Source organism: Sorex fumeus, unplaced genomic scaffold (assembly GCF_029834395.1).
Source record: "Sorex fumeus unplaced genomic scaffold, SorFum_2.1 ptg000072l, whole genome shotgun sequence".
NCBI classification, from domain to species: Eukaryota; Metazoa; Chordata; class Mammalia; order Eulipotyphla; family Soricidae; genus Sorex; species Sorex fumeus.
In genome coordinates, this window is record NW_026606129.1 from 44,695,854 (window position 1) to 44,717,353 (window position 21,500).

Sequence of the window (21,500 nt, forward strand, 5' to 3'; positions counted from 1 at the left end):
GGGCGTCAGGAACAAGGCTGTTTCTCATAAACATTGTCTTCGTAAGATTCAGCTGTAGTCCTACCTTTCCACACTCACGGTCAAAGTCGGCCAGCATTTGTGCCGCTTGGCTGATGTTTGGTGTTATTAAAACAATGTCATCAGCAAAGCGGAGGTGGTGTAGTTGCCGACCATCTATCTTCACTCCCATTCCTTCCCATTCCAGTCGTCGCATGATGTTCTCGAGGGTGGCACTGAAGAGTTTCGGTGAAATGGTATCACCCTGCCGCACCCCTCTCTTGACATCAACGATCACTTCTTTGTAGAATGGTGAGATCCTGGTAGTGAATCCGCAATACAGCTCACGGAGGATCCTGATGTATTGGGCTTGAATGCCCTGATTGACTAGGGCTTCAATGACCGCTTCCGTCTCAACAGAATCAAAGGCCTTCTTTAAATCAATGAACGTTAAGCAGAGCGGCATCTTGAACTCCCGAGAAACCTCAATGAGCTTGGTTACCGTGTGGATATGGTCGATGGTGCTGAATCCTTTGCGGAACCCTGCTTGCTCGCATGGTTGTCCTTCATCTAGTGTTCTGCCAATCCTATTCAGGATGACTCGAGTGAACAGCTTGTAGATGACAGACAATAGGCAGATCGGGCGATAGTTGCCTATGTCATGGATGTCTCCCTTCTTGAACAGTAGTACGGTCCGTACTACTGTTCAAGAAGGGAGACATCCATGACATTAGGAATATCAACTAGAAGAATTTTTTTTTTATTCATTTTTGTTTCAGGGCCACAACTGGCGATGCTCAGGTGTTACTCCTGGCTCCATGCTTAGGAATTACTCTTGGCAGTGCTCCAGGAATTGGACCTGGGTCAGCTGCATGCAAGAAAAACTCCCCACCCACTGCACTATCACTTCTGCCTAACAAGTTTTTGAAATTGATTATTAGGTTTGACTTCATTAAAACTTCACCTGAGCTCCTAACTGTTCCTCTGGGTAGTTTCAAATGTACTGATACATTGCCTTGTATATAAAGCCTCAGTCACACAGAACTTGGCACCACTTGGCTGTCTATTGTCACTTCAATTGTAATCATCATTGTAGTCTGGGTAAGAGTGAGTATAAGCTGAAGCCCTATTTTTTTTCTCCCTCTAGTTATATCTCTCTGAATATATATTGCTTCAAATAAAAATATCTGACCGGGGAACTTAAAAAAAAAAACTGTGGGCCAGAGAGATAGTATAGGGACTAATGTGCCCTGTATACAGTTGGCCCTGTACAGACAACACCTAGAACAACCCCTGTTGGTAGTCCCCCTAAAAAAAAAAAAAAAAAAAGTCGAAAAAGCTATAGGCAGAAATGTTGGCACAGGAAAATCTTTCTATAGGACATCATTATTCCTGGTTAATTTTTATTTATAATTCCCTTTGGATAAATAAAATGTTTATAATAGAAAATATTTTGTTGGGACAGGAGCAGTTGTATTGTGCGTGGGACACTGACCTTGCACACAGCTGATCTGGGTTTGATCCCCAGCGTACCATAAGGTCCTCTGAACCACCAAAAGTGAACCCTGGGCACAGTCAGGAGTAAATCCTAGCACTACCAGGTGTGGTCCAAAGAAACAAAAAAAGGTTCTGTAGGAGGGAAACGTGACTCAGAAGAGTGATTTTAAATTAAAACCTAATTTCTATATTGAGTCTTTAAAGTCAAAACTATTTTATAATTTATTTACCTTTCGCCCTCTTTCCAGATGTTGCAAAATATATAATATATATAATGATGTTACTGTTTTGACAGCTGATGAAATGTGTACTTGTACATTGTTTTTAAATTTTCTGAGTTTTAGGGGCCAGAGCAATTAAACAGTGGATAGGGTACATACCTATGTATATAGGATACATACAGTACTACAGCAGGTTTGCATCCCATATGGTCCCCAGAAATGAGGGCCACCGCACGTGAGCCCTGCCAGGAGTAATTACCAAGTGCAAAGCTAGGAGTAACCCCAGAGCATTGCTGGTGCAGCCCCAAAACAAAACAGTTTCTGAGTTTTAATAATTTAATAATATGGAATAGTAGATGCAGTTCACTTTTCTTTCTCTTTTTTCTGTACTTCGGCCACAAATGGTAGAGCTCAGGTTTTACTCCTGGCTCTGTGCTAAGGGATCACTCGTGGTGGGAACCATATTGGGATGCCAAGGATGGAACTTGGGTAGGTCTCATGCAAGGCAAACGCCCTGCCTGCTGTACTATCTTTCCGGTCCCAGGGTTCACATTTTAAGAGTAATTATTGTTAAGTGTTTAAGGGAGTCTTCAGGCAAAAATGTGTCTGGAGCTCTTCTATGGTATAGATAAATAGAATTTCAGACTTCTTTTTCTTCTACGGTATACTGTGGAGGAGGTTGGTTTTTTGGGGAATCATGATGTATTTTACTACTCTCAAGTAACAAAGTGTATTTTAGTCTTGAATGCTATAAGAAGTATAGTTGTTACTAGTTGTCCAGTTGTTATTTGGTTAAATTATTTTCTGATAAGTCTTTGCCAAAATTTAAATGAGTTATAAAAATGGACTTTGCATGGGTGGCTTATTCTGTTAATTTTATTCTATTTTTCTAATTTTATTTTATTCTGTTTCTCCTATCTAAAATTGCGGCAAATGAATTGACTTGCTTACCTTTTTTGTTTTTTCTGTGCTTTGTTTCAGTTGGCCGTATAATGTTTCAACTCTTCTCAGACATATGTCCAAAAACATGCAAAAACTTCCTTTGCCTATGCTCAGGTAAATGAATTATTTCCGGTGAGAAGTCATGACATAGTTTTAATAACTTTCTTATTAATAAAGTAGGTACTTGGGGCTGGAGCGATAGCACAGCGGATAGGGCGTTTGCCTTGCACGCGACCAACCCGGGTTCAATTCCCACTATCCCATATGGTCCCCCGAGCACCGCCAGGAGTAATTCCTGAGTGAAGAGCCAGGAGTAACCCCTGTGCATCACTGGGTGTGACCCAAAAAGCAAAAATAAATAAAGTAGGTACTCATTTTCTTTTGAAAGAAACAGCCTCTAAGGGGCCGGGGATGTAGCTTAGTGGTAGAGCATTTCCCTTGCGTGTTTAATAAGGCATGTTTGCCTTATTCTGTTTTAATCACAGTAGAAACAAAAAAATCAATAACTCAGTAGAAACAAAAAAATCAACAAAATCAATAACAATATCAATAATAAAAAAATCAATAACTCATCAAGATGAGTTTAGCAAATAAAATACTGTTTTCAGGGAAGCATTCCTCCCCAACACCCATCTTTTTTCTTTGTTTTGTTGTTTTTGTTGTTGTTGTGGAGGGCACACCCAGTGGTACTCAGGGCTCACTCCTGACTCTGTGCTCAGGGATGACTCCTGGTGAGGCTCTGAGGATCACATGTGGTGCCGAGGATTGAGCATGGGTCAGCATGCACAGCGAGTGTCCTGCCCCCTATCCTGTCTCTCTGCCACTCTCCTCCCCCTTTTATAGGGGCCATCCCCCCAGCAATAGCCAGTTTGGGCTCTGGAAGGCCTGGGAGTCTCTGTGGTCAGGCCTGTGCCCCACTTCTTGAGCTATATCCTTGCTGCTGGGAAGCATTTCTTAAAAACTGAGATCAAGTCTCCAAAGTAAAAAAGAAGATACTATACTAATGAAAGTTTCCTATCAGTGTAGTTTATCAGATAATAGCATGTTCAGAACTGATTGTCAGGAATTTATAAATTTATGTACTTTGAGCAAATTTAGCTTTTCAGATTGCATAATACAAGATTAGAAAATGGGTACAATATAATGAAATTTTTTTGTTTATGTAATTTGATTTCTATTTTAAGTAGAGAAATAGGAAGGAAAAAGGCCATTATGTTAATTAAAAGTCAACCTAAGGGCTAGGGAGATATGACTCAAAGAATGGAATGCATGGCTTGCAATTAGGATCCCCAACCAAGTTTGAATCCCTTGCACCACTTGGTCCCCAGAGCACCAGTGGGTATGGTACCCAAATAAAAAAATTTTAAAAAGTAGAAATGCCAGGCTGGGTATGTGACTCATGTGGTATAACCCACATGTACGAGGTCTTGGGTTTGATTCCTAGCACTGCCTGGTCATAACAGCACCATGGAATATGGTATTACAATAATTTAAAAAAAAAGAAAAACTTGGGGCTGGAGCAATAGCACAGTGGGTAGGGCGTTTGCCTTGCACGCAGCCGACCCGGGTTCGATTCCCAGCTTTCCATATTGTTCCCTGAGCACCGTCAGGAGTGATTCCTGAGTGCAGAGCCAGGAGTAACCCCTGAGCATCGCCGGGTGTGACCCAAAAAGCAAAAAAATTAATTAAAAAAAAGCTATATTAAAGTTTTAAGTATGTTGAAGGAATCCTGATGGAGGGAAGAAAACATTCATGGTGGGATTGGTTCTGGAACATAGTATGTCTAAAACCCAACTACAAATAGTTTTGTAAATCCTGGGGCTTTTATTACATCTTTCTTTTAAGTTTCAAGTACGAAGAACAAATGAGAAATTTTAGATTTATACTTAGTTACACACACATAGATATATAATCTTTGCAACAACTCTGGTTACATAGTTTTATTGGAATGATGATAACCATTTTCTAATCTTTTCTCTGATAGCACTTACAGCCTACACAACATAGTTTAACATTTATATGGTGCTTTGTATTTTGGGGTATATGTGTGTGCGGTGGTGGGGGGTGTAGGAATTTGATACAGAATTGATTGGATAGTAATTTTCATAAAAGGATATGTTTCTAGCCAATCTTTGTTTTTTCCCCCCTAGGAGAGAAAGGCCTTGGAAAAACAACTGGGAAGAAGTTATGTTATAAAGGGTCTACATTCCATCGTGTGGTTAAAAACTTTATGATCCAGGGTGGGGACTTCAGTGAAGGTAGAGCTAAAAGTTGTTATATTCGTATCACTCAGTTATTGGGTTTTAAAGTGTCTAATTGTAATTGACAATATTACAATTAATTGTAGTACTTAGTTGTAAATATTATTTCCCTTTTAGTATAATGTGAATATTAGGTCATAGTGAATCATTGCTGGTTAAAAGATCATTGTTGAGGGGCTGGAGCTATAGCACAGCAGATAGGGCGTTTGCCTTGCACGTTGCCAACCCCGGGTTCGATTCGCAGCATTTCATATGGTCCCCTGAACACCGCCAGGAGTAATTCCTGAGTGCAGAGTCAAGAGTAACCCCTGTGCATCTCCGGGTGTAACCCCCCCAAAAAAAATCATTGTCGAGCACAAATTTTAAAAGCATTTTATTTTTCGTGGCTGGAGTGATAGCACAGCAGGTAGGGTGTTTGCCTTGCACGCGACCGACCCGGGTTCGATTCCCAGCATCACATATGGTCCCCCTAGCACCGCCAGGAGTGATTCCTGAGTGCAGAGCCAGGAGTAACCTGTGCAATGCCCGGGTGTGACCCCCCCAAAAAAAAGCATTTTATTTTTTTTGTCTCATTTATTTTGCTTTTTGGGCCACACCAGGGCTGAGGGCTTACTCCTAGCTCTGTGCTCAGGGATCTCTCCTGGTGGTGCACAAGGGAACTATGTGTGGTATTGAGAATTGAAGTAGGATCAGCTGTGTGCAAGGCAAGTGTCTTATCCTTGTGCTGTCTCTCTGGCCCTTTAAATTGTTCTTATACAGCTCTCATACTACAGTTGCTTGGTGGATTTCCTTACAATGAATACCAAAACACTGATTATTTTTATTCTTACAGAATTTTGTTGTTTGCTTACTGTTTGAAACAAATGTTACAAGAGATCATTTTGAAGATCGTATTTCTTATGATAGGTTTTGCTAAAAATGAAGATAAGGCTGGAGAAATAGTACAGGGGTTAAGTTCTTGCGTGCAGGTGACCCTGGTCAGTCCCTCAGTACCCAGCACAGGTGGAGTAGCTATAGTAATCCCCAGCACTGCAGGGCCTAAGCAGCACCATACCTCAGGCCCTGTTGGCCAAGAATTATATGAAAGAGGCCTCTGGCCCTCCTTTGCATGACTTAGGAAGTCTCTCTCTCTTTCTCTACCTCCGAAATAAAATGAGATTTTTAAAAGAATCTTAGATTTTTAAAATGTTGATTATCTGCAGAAATTTTAAGTTGTCAAGTTCCTTTAGCAAATAAATCATAAACATAATTTATATGTTAATATTGAGTTTAATGTAGCTCATTATTTTCAGGTAATGGAAAAGGTGGAGAATCAATTTATGGTGGATATTTTAAAGGTAAGGTTTAATCTTGTATGGTCTTTCATTTCAGTTCTGATATTAAAGCAAGAATGGTCATATACTTTTAATGAGAAGAGGTTACTTATAGTTCACTTTTTGCATGAAACTAATGCTGCATGAAAATACTTTATTTGCATGAACTTGGGGATAAACTATATCGTAATATATAACTTAATTTACAAGATTAATTAAGGCTAACTTTATGGTTAAACATGACTTTCAGCATGGAGGTTAGGCAACTATATACATGAAAACTCCTATCTTCCTGCCTAAAACTGTCAACATATTCTTTTGTTTATAGAGAATGTGGTCTTTTGCAAAATGAAAAGGTAAGAGAACAAAGCTCAGTAACACAAACTCCGATTCTGTTCCCTTGCACCCTTTCTAATAAATTTTTAGACAGCCTGGGTCAAGTTGTGGCTGGATTTCTATGTTGCTTGAAGACTTGGAAAAATCTGTATACTACTTCATACATATTTCTGAATCTTTTTTCTTTTCTCAATGGGTTATTAGTTCCATGTTAGAGAAAAGAATCTGTTGTTTTTTTTTTCCCTAAACAAAGCAATTTCTTTGCATAAAAGTTGGTATTTCTTCCTTTCTCAAAGGTTTGTATGTTTTCTTTTGCATAATAGAATTACATGATTGTTTTATTCCTACATTAGTAGTATTTGCGTAAATCTTAACTATTACACTTGCCCCAAAAAGCCTTAGAAAAGTCAGTTGCAGAGATTTATAATGGGATCCAATATTACTAGGTTTTAATGCTTTGATAGCTTCAGTGTTATAATAGTCTTTTATATTTCTTTTGGGGAAAATGGATTACTACTGTTTTTCAGAAGCCTGTTCCCAAGGTAATCATTTAAAAATTTTTTTATATGTTTCTGTTTGTTCTAAAGAAAAATTTGTTTGTATCTTGTTAAAAGGAAACTTAAATTGATTTTCAAGATAAGTCTTTTGGAATAAAAATTATTTCTAAGTGAGCTTTATAGCAGACTTTTTGTTTTGAAGTAGTAAGAAGCAGCTTTTTCGCTGTTAACAATTTGAAATTAATGCTGTGGTCCACTTTAATATGATTGTTTCTAGTGGCAGATACTTATATAACTTAAAATTATATTTTGCCATTGGGATTCTTTTTTTGTTTTTACAGGACTTCTTCCTTAGATAATTTTGTTATCAGACTGATGAGAAAGTCTACTTCAATTAAAGTTTTTGCTCTCAGAGTCTAGCTTCAATTTAATTGAGGAATTTGCCATATAAAAATTAGGCACCGGGATTATTAAACTTCTTCCATGTATTCATTTCATTAGGGAAGATAATTGGAGATATTTTAGAAAATGAGTTTTGCTATAGGGACTTTACTAAAATTTCTGTTTTCCCTGAAAGTTATGAAGTTTACCAGTTAGCCAAAAGATGTTGCTTCTAAAAGTGACTATTCTAAGGCTGTTTGTATAAAGTATTAAAATATATGTTCTTTTCCTCAAGGCTTTAAGTAGTATTTTTGGTCTTTTTATGCTTTTATTACTTGAGTAGTTAAAAATATTTATTCTAAACGTTCAGTCAAGTATCAGTACTGACCAGAAGAGGAATTTCATCTTTTACTTTCTGTTTATTACTATGAACATTACACTTTCAAAGTAACTTATAATTGGAGACTGACGAGTTTGTGTTTTCTTCAAACAGATGAAAACTTTATTCTCAAACATGACAGAGCGTTCCTTTTGTCAATGGCAAATCGAGGGAAACATACCAATGGTTCCCAGTTTTTCATGTGAGTAGGCATAATTCAGAGATGAGCTTTTCTTAAACAGAGAAGCGCTGTTCATAGAAAGATTAAACTAGTTTAATCTTAAACTAGTTTTAATACTAGAATTTCATCAACTTGAATTTCATTATTCATTTCTTATGTTACAGTAACTGGTAAGCTCTAATACCACCCCAGTGTTCAGCATGTATCCTGGATTTAAAGAATTGCACTTAAAGGTTTAACTTGAAGGTGTACATTATTTTCATGTTCTGTTGTCGTCTTAAGAAATTAACTTTGACCAAATTTGGGGGCTTAGCTTACCAAAGCTAGATTGGGACATGAGCTATTGATGAACATTTAAAAATTGTTGATAGACTAAGATGCGATGTATCCTTAACATGAACAACAATTGATTTGAGTAAATCTTTGTGTAGTTGCTTTTTCTCTCACTGTATCTCTTTGAGCAAATTTGAGAGATTACAGTATTTTCTGGTACTATATTAAGATAGGTAATATACTATAGGGGAAGCATTTTTAAAACCTTGTGAGATCTCTATGCAAAATTGAATCAACTATTGTTGCTGTCATTTCCATCACAGTTTATAAAGATTATTACTCAGGGAAACCTCAGAATGTTAATTTTTTTAAAAAAAATCTTTACATGTACATTCATGCACAACAAAAATTTTAAATTCTAAAAACCTTTAAAAAATTTTAAATTGTAAAAACCTTTTATTACATATTTATTTAAAACTCCAAAATCTTCATAATTCTGTAATTATAAAATGAAAAATAAATTGTCTAGCTGAAGTTTAAGGCTTTTGATTGGAATTAAGTCTCTATTGTTGTGCTGTATAGGTTGGAATAATATTTTGTTTGTGGTTTATCAAAAAAAAAAAAAAGATTTTTTTGGTCATCTCTTTCTGAATGGATGAGTATGAATGGCGCTTCCCTGTCTTTAAAGGAGTAACATATTCATAGAAAATCTCACGTTTTAAATTTAACTGAAAATAGATTTCCTACATGGTCTGATAAAGTTCAGATAAGGGGCATTTTATTCCTAAGGAATGTCCTAAAAATGGAAAGCTGGTTAGATGATTATAATGCTTGAAGTTGTATGGGATAAAAGAAGACCTAAAACAATTGTTTCTCTATCTTACTGGATTTCACAGAATATTATTGTGCTTATTTATTAGAATATTTTTCTATTCTTAATCTTCTTAAAAGACTGAGAGAATTAGAGAGAGACATTTTGAATTTTTTCTTGAGAGTAATTTAATACAAAAGCTATTTTCTTTTTGATTCAAGTTTGCCATTTCCATTTTTAAGCTTATCTGAACTATGAACATAATTATTGATTCATTGGTCAAGAAGCTACCATCTGAGGGCTCTAAAATTTCTTTTAGATTTCCTTTTTTGTATCAGTACATTTAAATTTTTATTTTATTGGAAAGCGGCAGTTTCTTCTCATTGTTACATAATTAAACTTGTTTATAAAGTGTTAGAGTTAAAAAACATGTATCAGCATATTTTAATTAAAATCCAGTTATTTCAGATTCTCTATTTTAAAATTTAGAGTATCTTGTTTCTATGTTAGTCTTTGATTAATTTTTTTCTGGGACTTGACACAAATTAAATTCATTGTTATTTTCTGTGTAGCCTTATTTTACTCTGGGACTACTGTTTTTGACAAGGAATGTCAGTTTTTATCTATTTATTTATTTGAAATTTGGGGTCACGGCCAGCCGTACTCAAGCCTTACTCAAGCCATTGTGCTGAGAAATAACTTTGGCAGGGCTCCAGAAACCATACATGGTATCAGGGATCTAACCCTACTTGGCTGTGTGTAAGCAGGTGTCATAAAATCTTGGCCCTAAAATTGTTTTAGCATAAACAAATTGGGTTAAAAAAAAAAACGCTTGGGAATTGTCATAATTACCTAACTAGAGATTACACTAGAAACCACTATGAATTTGTGATTGAAAGACAGTTTTTGTACTTCTGAAAAGAGGTTTTTTGCTGTTGATTTTTATGTTTTTGGGGGCCACATCTTGCAGTGCTTGGGGGCTTGGAGGGGGGCATGTGAGGTGCCAGGGATTGAACCCAGATCAGTTGCATGCAAGGTATGTTATGTATGTAATGCAACTCATGTACTACGTATGACTCTGGCCTCAACTTCTAGGAGTTTGTTAACATCAATCTAGAAAAGAAAGTATATATTTTTTGCACATTAAAAAAACCCAGATTTTATTTTATTTTTAAAGCTTTTGTGCATTTGCTTTCAGTGCTGGCCCAAAGTACCATTTCCCATTTGTTATGGGATAAAGTTGAACCAGTATTCATATTTACAAACCAACATTTCCTTGCTTTTTTTAGTAATGATAGGAAAGATGGAAATGGAATAATAAAAGAAAAATCTGAAAACTGCTTTGTAAACCTAGGTTATTTAGAATTGGGTTATTACTATTTTTTGGTATGATGTATTATCTTCTAGTAGTGTAAATGACCACAGATACTGTTGCTTAAAGGTGAAGTTATGTGGTTGGGTGACTGTGCCTTTTACCCTCTTACCACATTTATATCACCTCTAAGCAATTGTCTGGAGTCTGAAAAAGGGTAGTGGAAAAATGATCAAATGTCAAGAATTGGATCCTCTTTTATAGGCTTTATGAGAACTTACCCTATACCCCTGCAGATTTGTATTTCTAGTTTGCATTATAAATTGTTATCTCTGCAGTTCCTTAACAATAAATTTGGTGTTAATAGTATGTTTAGTGTAAATTTAGTGCTATTAGAGTACTTACAAAAAGGGTTTTTCTAGGATTCTAGTGCTTTACATTAAATATTGTCTTCATGGGGCTGGAGAGATAGTACAGTGGGTAGGACATTTGCCTTGCACGCGGCCGACCTGGGTTCGATTCTCAGCATCCCATATAGTCCCCTGAGCACCGCCAGGAGTAACTCCTGAATGTTACTTATTATTATTAGCCAGGAGTAACCCCTGTGCTTTGCCGGTGTGACCCAAAAAAGCAAAAAAAAAAAATTGTCTTCGTTACTTTCACATTTAAAACCTCCTCTTCCTAAGGCATGCATTATTATTGTTAACTAATTTTGTTTATGTGATTTCTTTTTGGGAGTGGGAAAATTGGGGTGCCAATCAGATTTTTTTTCTATAAAGCTATTTGTAGTTTTTCCAGTAGCTTATGTCTGCTGCTAGTCACAGTGATTTTGCTTTGAGTACCTACATAGAAAACTGATTTCTTTTTGGAATAACACTGCTCAAGAAAAGTGAAACAAGTAAGAGATGTGACACTGTTCCTATGAATCACAGGAGAAACAGTGTTTTTTTTTTTTCATGTTAAGGAATTCAGAAACCTGTGCCCTAAGTAGTAATTAAGGTAATTTGCCATTATTATTATTATTATTATTATTATTATTATTATTTCAAGCTAAAGACTAGGAAGAAATGATGATAAAAGCTATTGATGGTAAATCCTAGAGTATAAAAGGATATCTAGACCAACTTTTCTGATAATAGAAGTAAGGAATAAAATTAAAACAATATAAAGCAGCTCAGGTTATGCTTTTTATATAACATGGAAGAAGCTAATAGCTATATAATCTTAATATTCTATTCAAATTTATTTTCAGTAAGTATTAGAAGCCTCAAGCATTATTATAAAATAATGACTTTTGGGAAACTTATTTTCCTTTGATTGATAGTGATATGTATTCTATTCTGGCTCTAATTTTCATTGTCTTTATATATATCAAAAAGATTAAGAAGGTATTGCATCAGGTAATTTTAAAAGATTAGGTCACTAGTTTAGCTTTGCATTAAATATCTCTTCTGGGTTAGAGCGCTAACCTAGATACCAGGAGCTATATTTCTTGTCTTGTTTGCTATTCACCCTGCATTTTGTTTTTCAAACAGCTATTATTTTCACACCAATAATTTGGTGTGAAAATGTGTATATAAAGGGAAGAAGGTGTTTGTTGATCCCAAGTTTCTTGAATGTATGGAATGATTTCTATGCAAATATCGCTATGCCTTAAAGGAAATAGTTATAATTGCCCAGTATCAAAAGTGATGTAGAGAACCTCTGGACTTGCTTAAATCAAAAGCAGTGGTCTTCTCATTAGCTTCTATGAGAGCATTGGTATTAGAAAAAATATAGTGGCCACAGTTGAGGCTGACTCAGCACAACTGAACGAATGCAGGAGAAAGGCCTCCGGAGTTTTGGAATACAGTTTCTGTCAGTGGGTCACTGTCAGAGGATATGATAATTAAACGTTTTTCAAATATTGATGAAAAATAAAACGTTTGAATTTAATCAAAAATTTTGTTTTCTTTTATTTTATTTTTGTTTATTGGGTCAAACCCGGCGTTGCACAGGGGTTACTTCTGGCTTTGCACTCAGGAATTACTCCTGGCGATGCTCAGGGGAACATCTGGGATGCTGGGAATCGAACCCTGGTTAGCCGCTTGCAAGGCAAACGCCCTACCTGCTGTACTATCGATCCAGCCCCAAATTTCTTTTACATTTTAAATTACAAATAGAATAATGTGAGGAACAGATAAGATGCTCTAGAGTATTTAATAATCAGACTTCTGTACCTGAGTGGTAAGAGTATCATTTCAGAGTAGTGGAGTTATAGTTGCCACTACAAAAGGACAATAGGAGTTGATGAGAAATTTCCTTTAAAGGGGCTTATAAAAAACATGGTAGACATTTTGGTAGTAAAGTGCAGATTTTGGTAGAAGTGCTTATTTTCTTCCATATATTAATGAGTCTGTGTAAAAAGAACTGTTAGTAACCTGAGGATTTCTAGTCATTTCTTCCTTTTAGATATAACTTCACATATTAATATGAGATTTTTTATTAAGAGGTGCATGAAACTTAACCATAAACCAAGTAATCTCATTAGGTATTATTCTTAACTTCCAGTCTGAATATTGCTTCAGTGTTTATATCCCATATGTATTAGCAAGAAATTTTGTATCTAGCAGTAGTTGCTCTATATTATGTTAACAGTAGTGCTGGATTTTCAAAAGCTCTTATAGTTTTGGTAACATTTCAGATAGTACAGCACTATAATATGACTTGGGATAGTTTCCATTTTTCTTTCATAGACTTTGTTATTCTCCAATTTGGTACCTCTTCCATAATGTTTTCAGGGGTAAAATTTTTAAAAATTTGCATGTTAGAGGCTATTTTAGACTGAAATAAGTTGTACTTATTTCCTTCTTCCATACTGTTTCATACTTAGAGTCACTTTTTCACAGCAGTTGTTGAAACTCCATATTACTTGAAAAATTTTTATTTTTGACTAATTCATATATCAATGCCTTTACAAGAAATTAAACTTATTTTTAAATATTGCAAGATTAAATATGTCTGAAATCCCTCCATAAAGAATTTTATCCACTCTATATAATGTAGTATCTAGACTGAGTATGTAAACTTTAATAGAATAAAATTGGTCAATGTATTTTCTTTTAAAAAATTTTTAGCAGGAAAGGGAAATCAGACTTAGAAAAAGAAAGAATAGACTATGACCAAGGTTTGATAACAATAAATGATAATTTCATCTCTCACCTTTTAAGTTTAACACCTTTTGTTTTATTTGCTTTAGTTCTGTCTGTCTCTCTCTCTCAAAAAGTTTTCAACATTTTGTATTTTTTTACTTCAGATCTCTCTCTCTCTATTTATTTTTGGGTGTATGAGGTTTTGGGGATCAAGCCCCCATAGTTGCAAAAGCATACACTCTACCATTGAGCTATTATATAGTGCAGCCCTGGTCTTTTTAGTCTTTTTTGAAGATCCCTATGATCCTAGTTATGTTGCCTTAATATTATTATTATTATTATTATTTTCTATGACTTAAAAATTACAGAGTATGTGTAATAGCAACAAGCTAATTACTGTCTAGTTTTACTCATTGCTTCCATCTCGTGTGATACGGGATCCCAGTCTTCATCTCCCCAGTGTTTTACAAATGTAGAGGCATCAGGTATTCTTTAATTGAATTAAGTTAGTGAAAAAACAAAACTAAAAAATCCTTTCAAATTATTTTTTGAATTCTTTTAATTCATTACATTGAAACTTTTGTTTTCTGTGGGTAGATCCTGGACATTTTATGCCTGTACTCAAGATATGGTATTCTTTACTTGAGAAAGATGACTTAGCTAATTTCTAGGATTTATGAAAGGAAATGTAATGTTTTGTTAGTAATTGTTATTCACACACTATATTAAAGATCTGAGAAGATCCCCACATCAACCACAACAAGGCTTTTCTTAAGCATAATTCATCTCTACATACATACTCTGTGTGAAAGAAAATTTAGAGCCCTCCGTTTTCAAAAGCTTTCTTGCTTTGCATAAACTTGAAAATATTTAATTTCAAAAGTTATATTGATATTAAAACATATTCAGTCTTGTCTAAAAGTGTATTACAATTTATTTCTTGCCATTTTTGTGTAAAATTTACAGAAAGAGTGTTACACCGTGCGCTCCAAAGGTAATGTCTCATTACTCTAAGGCTCTCTTTTTCTTTCTTTGCCTTTATCTCTTTAGAGTGTATCTCTTTTATGTGTATTGCAACATTTTAAGAAAACCTTTTTCTTTTACTGTATGGCAGCAGTACATGTAAAACAAATGTGTTTTGTTGTTTGTGATTAAATCTGGGAAAGACTATTTTAATTTCAGTGGCTTGTTTCCACTAAGTTTACATATATGAATATATATGTATATATATATTTGGGGGTGGAGGGTCTGTATTGAATATTTAATGGTTTTAGATCTCATTCCAGTATAGAACTATTAATTTCTGTGAAGGTGAAAAGTGTAGTAATGATATAAAAATGTAGGTTGTGTGTGAATAATGATGACATTTTTCAGTTTTGAATATTTAAATAGTTTAAATGAATCCTCGCTCATACATGTTAAAACAAATTGAGCAATGGAGAAAACTGGGAAATCATTGTTTGTGTGATAAGAGAAAATGAAAATCTTGGAAATATTGAATGTTTTATAATTTGAAATGTGGTTTTTCCTTTAGGTATGTGTTCATAAACATATATAAATTTACAAATTCATTATAGTTTCTGGCTTTCTTAAGGTAATAACTTAAGTATTGGCATGGTAGTAAAACATGTCTCTTGCATGGGTTTTTAAATGAGTATATAGTTTTAAAAGATCATTACAATTAGAGTTGGTGAGATGACATCTTTTTATCTATATTCTGCAGAACTGATTAACCACCTGAGCATATCATTTACCCCTCTCCTTTTATAACCACATTTGGCAGTGTCCTCTCACCATGTCTAATATTTGTCCAGAGCCAATGAGCTTTCTTTATATTGGGATAGGTACTGCTGGGTGAACTACTAGGTCGGGCCTCCTATATGCAGGGCATGTACTCAGTTTGTTGAGCTATCTCTCTTTTTCATGTTCTTGATATGTGATTTAACCCAATTAGAATATAAATAAGTATTTCTGCATTCTGAATTGCAGATATTAAACTTAATTTTTTTTCACACCAGTTTAGGCATAATTGGACAGCTAAGATTCATCCTTGAAAGAATTCCTGTCTAAATTTGTTTTCTTCTTTATTGGAATTAAGAACCAAGTTTGTTCTGCAGCTTCAACTGAAAATAAAACTTAGCTATATTTCATCCTCAATTGAGTCTCAACTACTATGTTGATGCATCACTGCAGTTAGCTAGAATATTATTATAATATTTATTTTTGGGGTCCGTACCCTCAATGCTCAGGGATTTCTCCTGGCTCTGCACTCTATAATCACTCCTGGCAGGCTCAACTAACCAAGTGGGATGCTGAGGATTGAACCAAGTCAACTGTGCAAGGCAGACGTTCTACCCACTGTAGTATTGCTCTGGCCCTAGAATGTTTTAGTCATCATTTGCTCCAAAGGTTTGCTATCAGTTGTTTTAGCCAAGGTAGCAAATTAAACAGACCTTTGTGTTTTAAAGAAAAATTAGGTAGGCCTTTTCTAATACTTGAAGATTTGAAAATTTTAAAAAAGAAATCAACAAAGGAAGGATTGTATCTAATCAGTCAACTGTTTCACTGCTGCATACATATTTGAGATCTCTTAACATGGTAGAATGGGCTTACTATGAAATTTTTTAATTTTTTATATCTTTACAGTGGAATTATTATCTAGCTTATAGCACTGTAGCACTGTCCTCCCGTTATTCATCGATTTGCTCGAGTGGGCACCAGTAACATCTCCATTGTGAGACCTGTTGTTACTGTTTTTGGCATATCTAATACGTCACAGGGAGCTTGCCAGGCTCTGCCGTGTGGGCAGGATACTCTCAGTAGCTTGCCGGTCTACTGTCCAGAGTAATTTCTGACTTCTAGTTTGACTTAAACTAGTTTGCCCCACTAGTTTGCTTGTGTATTTTACTCTTTGCACTTACCCCCTTTCCTTTCCCTCTTCTCTTTGTGTCCTCCTCCCCACTTCTCCTCTCCTCTTTCCTGCCTCTTTTTGACTTTTATTACTATTACTTTGATTGAATGAGCACGGATTAAGACTTGTGGTGTTTATTTTTGTGTTAACAACAAATCAAACCTAGACCTCCCACATGAAGGAAAGAGCTCTACTGCTTAGTGATAATCTCTGCCCCTGAAATTAATGCTTTTTAAGTTCCAAATTCCTCTTGAAATTTGAAATTTTTAAAATTGATATTCAAATTATTTAAAATTAAATTTTAACGTATATGTTTTTTTTTTTTTTTTGGTGGGGGATGGCAGGGGCAATACCTGGCAGTGCTCAGGGCTTACTCCTGGCTCTGCACTTAGAGATCACTCCTGGCAGTGTTCAGAGGACCATATGTAGTACTACATGCAAGGCAAGCTCCCAGCCTGCAGTACTATCTCTCTGCCCCCTAAGATTAGTTCTTTTTTTTGTTTGTTTTGCTTTGTTCTGGGGTCACAACTAGTAATGCTCAGCGGTTACTCCTGGTACTGCTTGGGAGACTATATGGGATGCCCAGGATCGAACCCTAGTTGGCCATGTGTAAGACAAATGTCCTACCCTCTGTACTATTGCTCCAGCCCCTTAAAAATTAAATCTTAAACTCTGAACTAAGCGTTGTGATGTGTTACAATTCTTGTAGGATCGGGACTTTTAGCACTGTTGTAAAGATTAAAAATTGTGTTCTGTTGACTTACATGTCTTAGAATTGTCATAAAAATTGATATAGAAACTTCTAATGCAATCAACTGGTTTAACATGACCTAACACTCAGTGTGACGTTTCTCTCAAATATGTGTTGCTTATCCTTAAAACTAAGATGTTGGTGATATGTACTTCTGAGTCTGAATTGCTGCTTTGGGCTTATTTTTCCACACAATTCACATAGTGCCAAAATCTGTGAAAATACTATGGGAAAACCATCTTGGGTTATCTTGGTCAATACTGTACCTGTAGGCTAGGTACCCAAGATTGACTTTCTGCCTATTTGTGATGTACAGGAAGCCTTGTAGGTATTTTCTGGGTTATGGAATTTTAAAATATCTATAATGCTATTTCCACTTTCCACTATTATTTTGCTGTAAATAAGTATTGTCAGATTGAAGGTTTGCTCCCTATAACGTTCTCAGAATAGCTGCAGGAGCTTTAACCTTAGGTATAAAAAAGGGGCAGGAAGTTCTGAAAAAGAACTCATGGTCCTACCTCCATCTACCTGCCTAGAAGATGAGTACTGACTCTGTGTGAGAAGTATGATATATGATCAAGTAAAAGAAATTAGTTACTATATGGTGTTTGTCATCCTTTTCTTTCTGTAGGGCAAATGTAGGTTCATTTTTAACATATACTTAAATTTCATACTTAAAATACATTTGTTTCATATTGGGGAAGTTAAGATTTTGTGTTATATTCTTGAGGATCTAAAATACATATAAAATAGCTATTACTCTTAAGGTTTTTAAATGTAGATACATACCATGTTTAACTTTTTCCTATCTTTTTATCTTTGCCTCTTTGTTTTCTACATGCTGTGCTTTTAAACCCTTCTGCTCTATTCACCTGAACACCTGGTTTTTGCCACCTTCTTTGTGTTGATGTTTATTGTACAGTACCACGAAACCTGCTCCACACTTGGATGGGTAAGAGATACTGTTTACTACCTTCTGGGGAAGATGACTGGGTGGGTGGCTGCTCCCAAGACAGGTACCATGGGTTAGCTCTCAAGGTGGCACTCTTGATTCCTGAGTCAATCTCTCATTGCCAAGCTCTTCCTAAAGGATCAAATGCAGTACCTTTTTTTTTTTTTTCTGCCATACCTAGTAGTGCTCAGGATTTACTCTGACTCTTCAATCAGGAATTACTCCTGCCAGGGCTGGAGAGAACCACATATGGTACCAGAGATCAAACCCAAGTCTACCTCATGCAGGGAAACCATACCTACTATATTATAGTTGTAGTCTTGAATACAGTACATCTCTTTGGCTCTTTTTCCTTTTTTTTTTTTTTTCGTTTTTGTGTCACACTCACACCCAGTGGGGCAGCTCTCAGTTTTGTGCTACAGGGTCACTCCTAACAATGCTCAGGGGCCATAGGCAATATGAGGGATTGACTGGGGTTGGCTACATGTAAGGCAGGTCCCTTAACCCCTGTACTATCTCTGTCCTCAAATGTCCTGAAATGAGAGCACCCCCTAGCTCTCATTTCACTAACGGGATACTTACCTAAATCCTTATATAGTCTTTTTTTGTTTGTTTAATTTGGGGGCCACATGCATTGGTCATCAGGGCTTACTCGTAAATCTGTGTGGGATTTGGGGAACCATATGATGGTGCAGGTGATCGAACCCAACTTGGCTGTGTGCAGAGCAAGTGCTCTACCTACTATCTCTCTGACCCCATCAATGGGCTTCTTAACTGTTCAGTTTTGAGTGACCCACCCTATAAGGATGATTTTTTGAGTATTTAGTACCATGTTGCTGACTCTGCAGTAAACTGTTTTCAGATTGCAATTTTAAAGACAGCAAACTGAGGCCCAGTTTGAGATATTTTTGTCTTTTGTTTTATAAAGCAGATTACCAGTTCTACTTCCCTTTTAGTTGCTTCACACATCAAGCACTGCCTTTTTCTCATGTCTGTCGATGTGTTTTTTATAACATTTGTTTTAATTATTGCTCGCCACCTATAAGCAAGCCAATTCTTTCTTGAATTTGTATTATGACAGGGTCCATGTTGTCTTTGGACTAGTTATTTCTGGTTTTGAAGTAATTGAACAAATTGAAAATCTGAAAACTGATGCTGCAAGTAGACCATATGCAGATGTGAGAGTTATCGACTGTGGAGTACTTGCCACAAAATCAACAAAAGATGGTAAGAGTTTTTGCGTGGTAGAGGAAATTAGGCAACTGATATGGGATGCCAGGGATTGAACTCAGGTCAGGTACTTGCAAGACTAGCGCCTTGCCTGCTGTATACTATCTTTTGGCCCAGCAGCAAGAACTTTTTGCAGACTGGCAAGAAATTTCTGTGGACTGCCACTAGTGTGCAGTTCAGTGGCTGAAAACCACTGCTTTTGTATCGTACGTTGTATCCATTCTATCAGCAAATCTTACCAAACTTTAATTTTTTTTTTCTTAATTTGTCCAAATTAAGTATCTCTTCTCTGGATTATAACAGTAGCCTCAAAACTATTCACTTTGACTCTGTCCTTGCTCCTTTATTAACTTTTCTTAATACTTATTGCCTCCTAATTGATTTCTTTGCTTACACATTAACAGTCTCCTTCACAGGAACCAGAGTGATCTTCAAGGGTGGCTGCTTTTTCTATTGTTGGGGGGTTTGGGCCATATCCTGTGATGTTGGGACAATTACTAACTTTATCCTCAGGAATGACCCCCGGTGGTGCTCATAGTACCATATATGGTGCTGGACTGAACCCACATCATTGCATGCAAGACAAGAACTTTACCTCCTGTACTGTCTCTGGCCCAAGTGCTGTCTTCTCATGGACACTCAGGAAACTATTCCAGTGGTTCTTTAGGGGTATGCAGTACCTGGGTTAAGGTGCCAGGTATCTAACCCATGGATCTAATACAAAGCATGTATTCTAGCCCTTTGAATATCTCTAGTCCTAATGCTCCCTTCTAAGTCAGGGAATGCTGAAATCTTTTCAGTAGTGTACAAGGAATTCTGGCTTTCTATGTTTTTTCTGACCTCATCATTCCTCATTATTTGGCCATGTAACCTTTACTCAGACATATCAAACACTCAAGACTTTGCGTTGGCAGTTCCTTCTGTCTAGCTCGCTCTTTATTCACATTTCTCTATGGCACGCTTCCTTCAGATCTCAGTTTGACTTAAACTAACTCTAGCTCCTCCCTCTTCTTCCCTTTACACTACCTTATTTTCTTTTTGTTTTAGTACTTATCACTGTCATTTTATGCATGTACTGCTTATTTTTCTTACTAATCCAGCTGTAATATAGACTTTATGAGGGAAAGGGTTTTGTTACCACTGTCTCTAGAAAATTACATTATCACTTGAAAAAAGGCATATTTACATTGTTTTTAATTAGTTATACATAAAACATGTTTTACAACCATTTATTTAACTTGGAAAGGTATTCACTGAAATATAGTACCAATAATTTTGCTCATATTTATTAAAAGTTTTTGAGAAGAAAAGGAAGAAACCAACTCATTCAGAAGACTTGGACTCCTCTTCTGACTCTTCATCCTCTTTGGAATCATCTTCAGAAAGTGAAATTGAGCACGAGAGAAGCAGAAAAAGGAAACACAAGAGGAGACCAAAAGTTAAATATTCTAAAAAGAGACGAAAGGAAGCAAGCAGTTCAGAGGAGCTAAGGAATAAACATACAACGAGCCCAAAAGGGTAAATATAGAATTCCTGCATAATTGTATACTTAAAAAACACTGGGGGGGCGAGAGAGTTAGCATAGGGTAAAGGCACTTGCCGTGCATGCGCTGACCCCATCCCACGCATCTCCAGGAGTGTTCCCTGAACACAGAGCCAGAAGTAGCCACCAAGCACTGCCTATGTGGCCCCCAAACCAAACAAACTCCAGAAAAGTAGTCTAAAGGGCTGAGCACATGGTTTGTAGGTAAGAGGCTCAGGTTTGATCCCTGGTACCACGTGGTCCTCCTGGACACTAACTTCCCAGCAACCACTCAATACTGACCAATGTGATCCCTGAAAATTAACATGTGGGAATGAGGATAGTATGTATAAACCCAGTTTTACAACCCATTTTTGAAAATGGAAGTATTTTTGGGAATTTAATCTGGCAAATATTATAGGGACAATACAACCACATCAGATTTGTGTGTTTTCAGGTAAAAATAGTACGTGAAATTCTTTTTTTTTTTTTTTTGCGTCATACCCGGCAATGCACAGGGGTTACTCCTGGCTCTGCACTCAGGAATTACCCCCTGGTGGTGCTCAGGGGACCATACTGGATGCTTGGGATCGAACCCAGGT

The 21,500-nt window shown here is 36.2% G+C and overlaps 1 protein-coding gene across 3 annotated transcripts in view; it reads left to right on the forward strand.

Annotated features, from left to right (window-relative positions):
• Positions 1-21,500, forward strand: part of NKTR (natural killer cell triggering receptor) — a 53,258-nt gene that overhangs the window by 10,527 nt on the left and 21,231 nt on the right. For 2 of the 3 annotated variants that reach the window (XM_056129569.1, XM_056129570.1), the window contains exons 3-9: positions 2,697-2,771; positions 4,808-4,915; positions 6,211-6,255; positions 7,939-8,026; positions 18,117-18,146; positions 19,228-19,373; positions 20,672-20,894. In XM_056129569.1, coding sequence (XP_055985544.1) covers positions 2,697-2,771; positions 4,808-4,915; positions 6,211-6,255; positions 7,939-8,026; positions 18,117-18,146; positions 19,228-19,373; positions 20,672-20,894 — 715 coding nt within the window. Of the gene's footprint in view, positions 1-2,696; positions 2,772-4,807; positions 4,916-6,210; positions 6,256-6,559; positions 6,588-7,938; positions 8,027-18,116; positions 18,147-19,227; positions 19,374-20,671; positions 20,895-21,500 lie in introns of those variants that run through there. The other variant, XM_056129571.1, reaches the window with a different exon arrangement.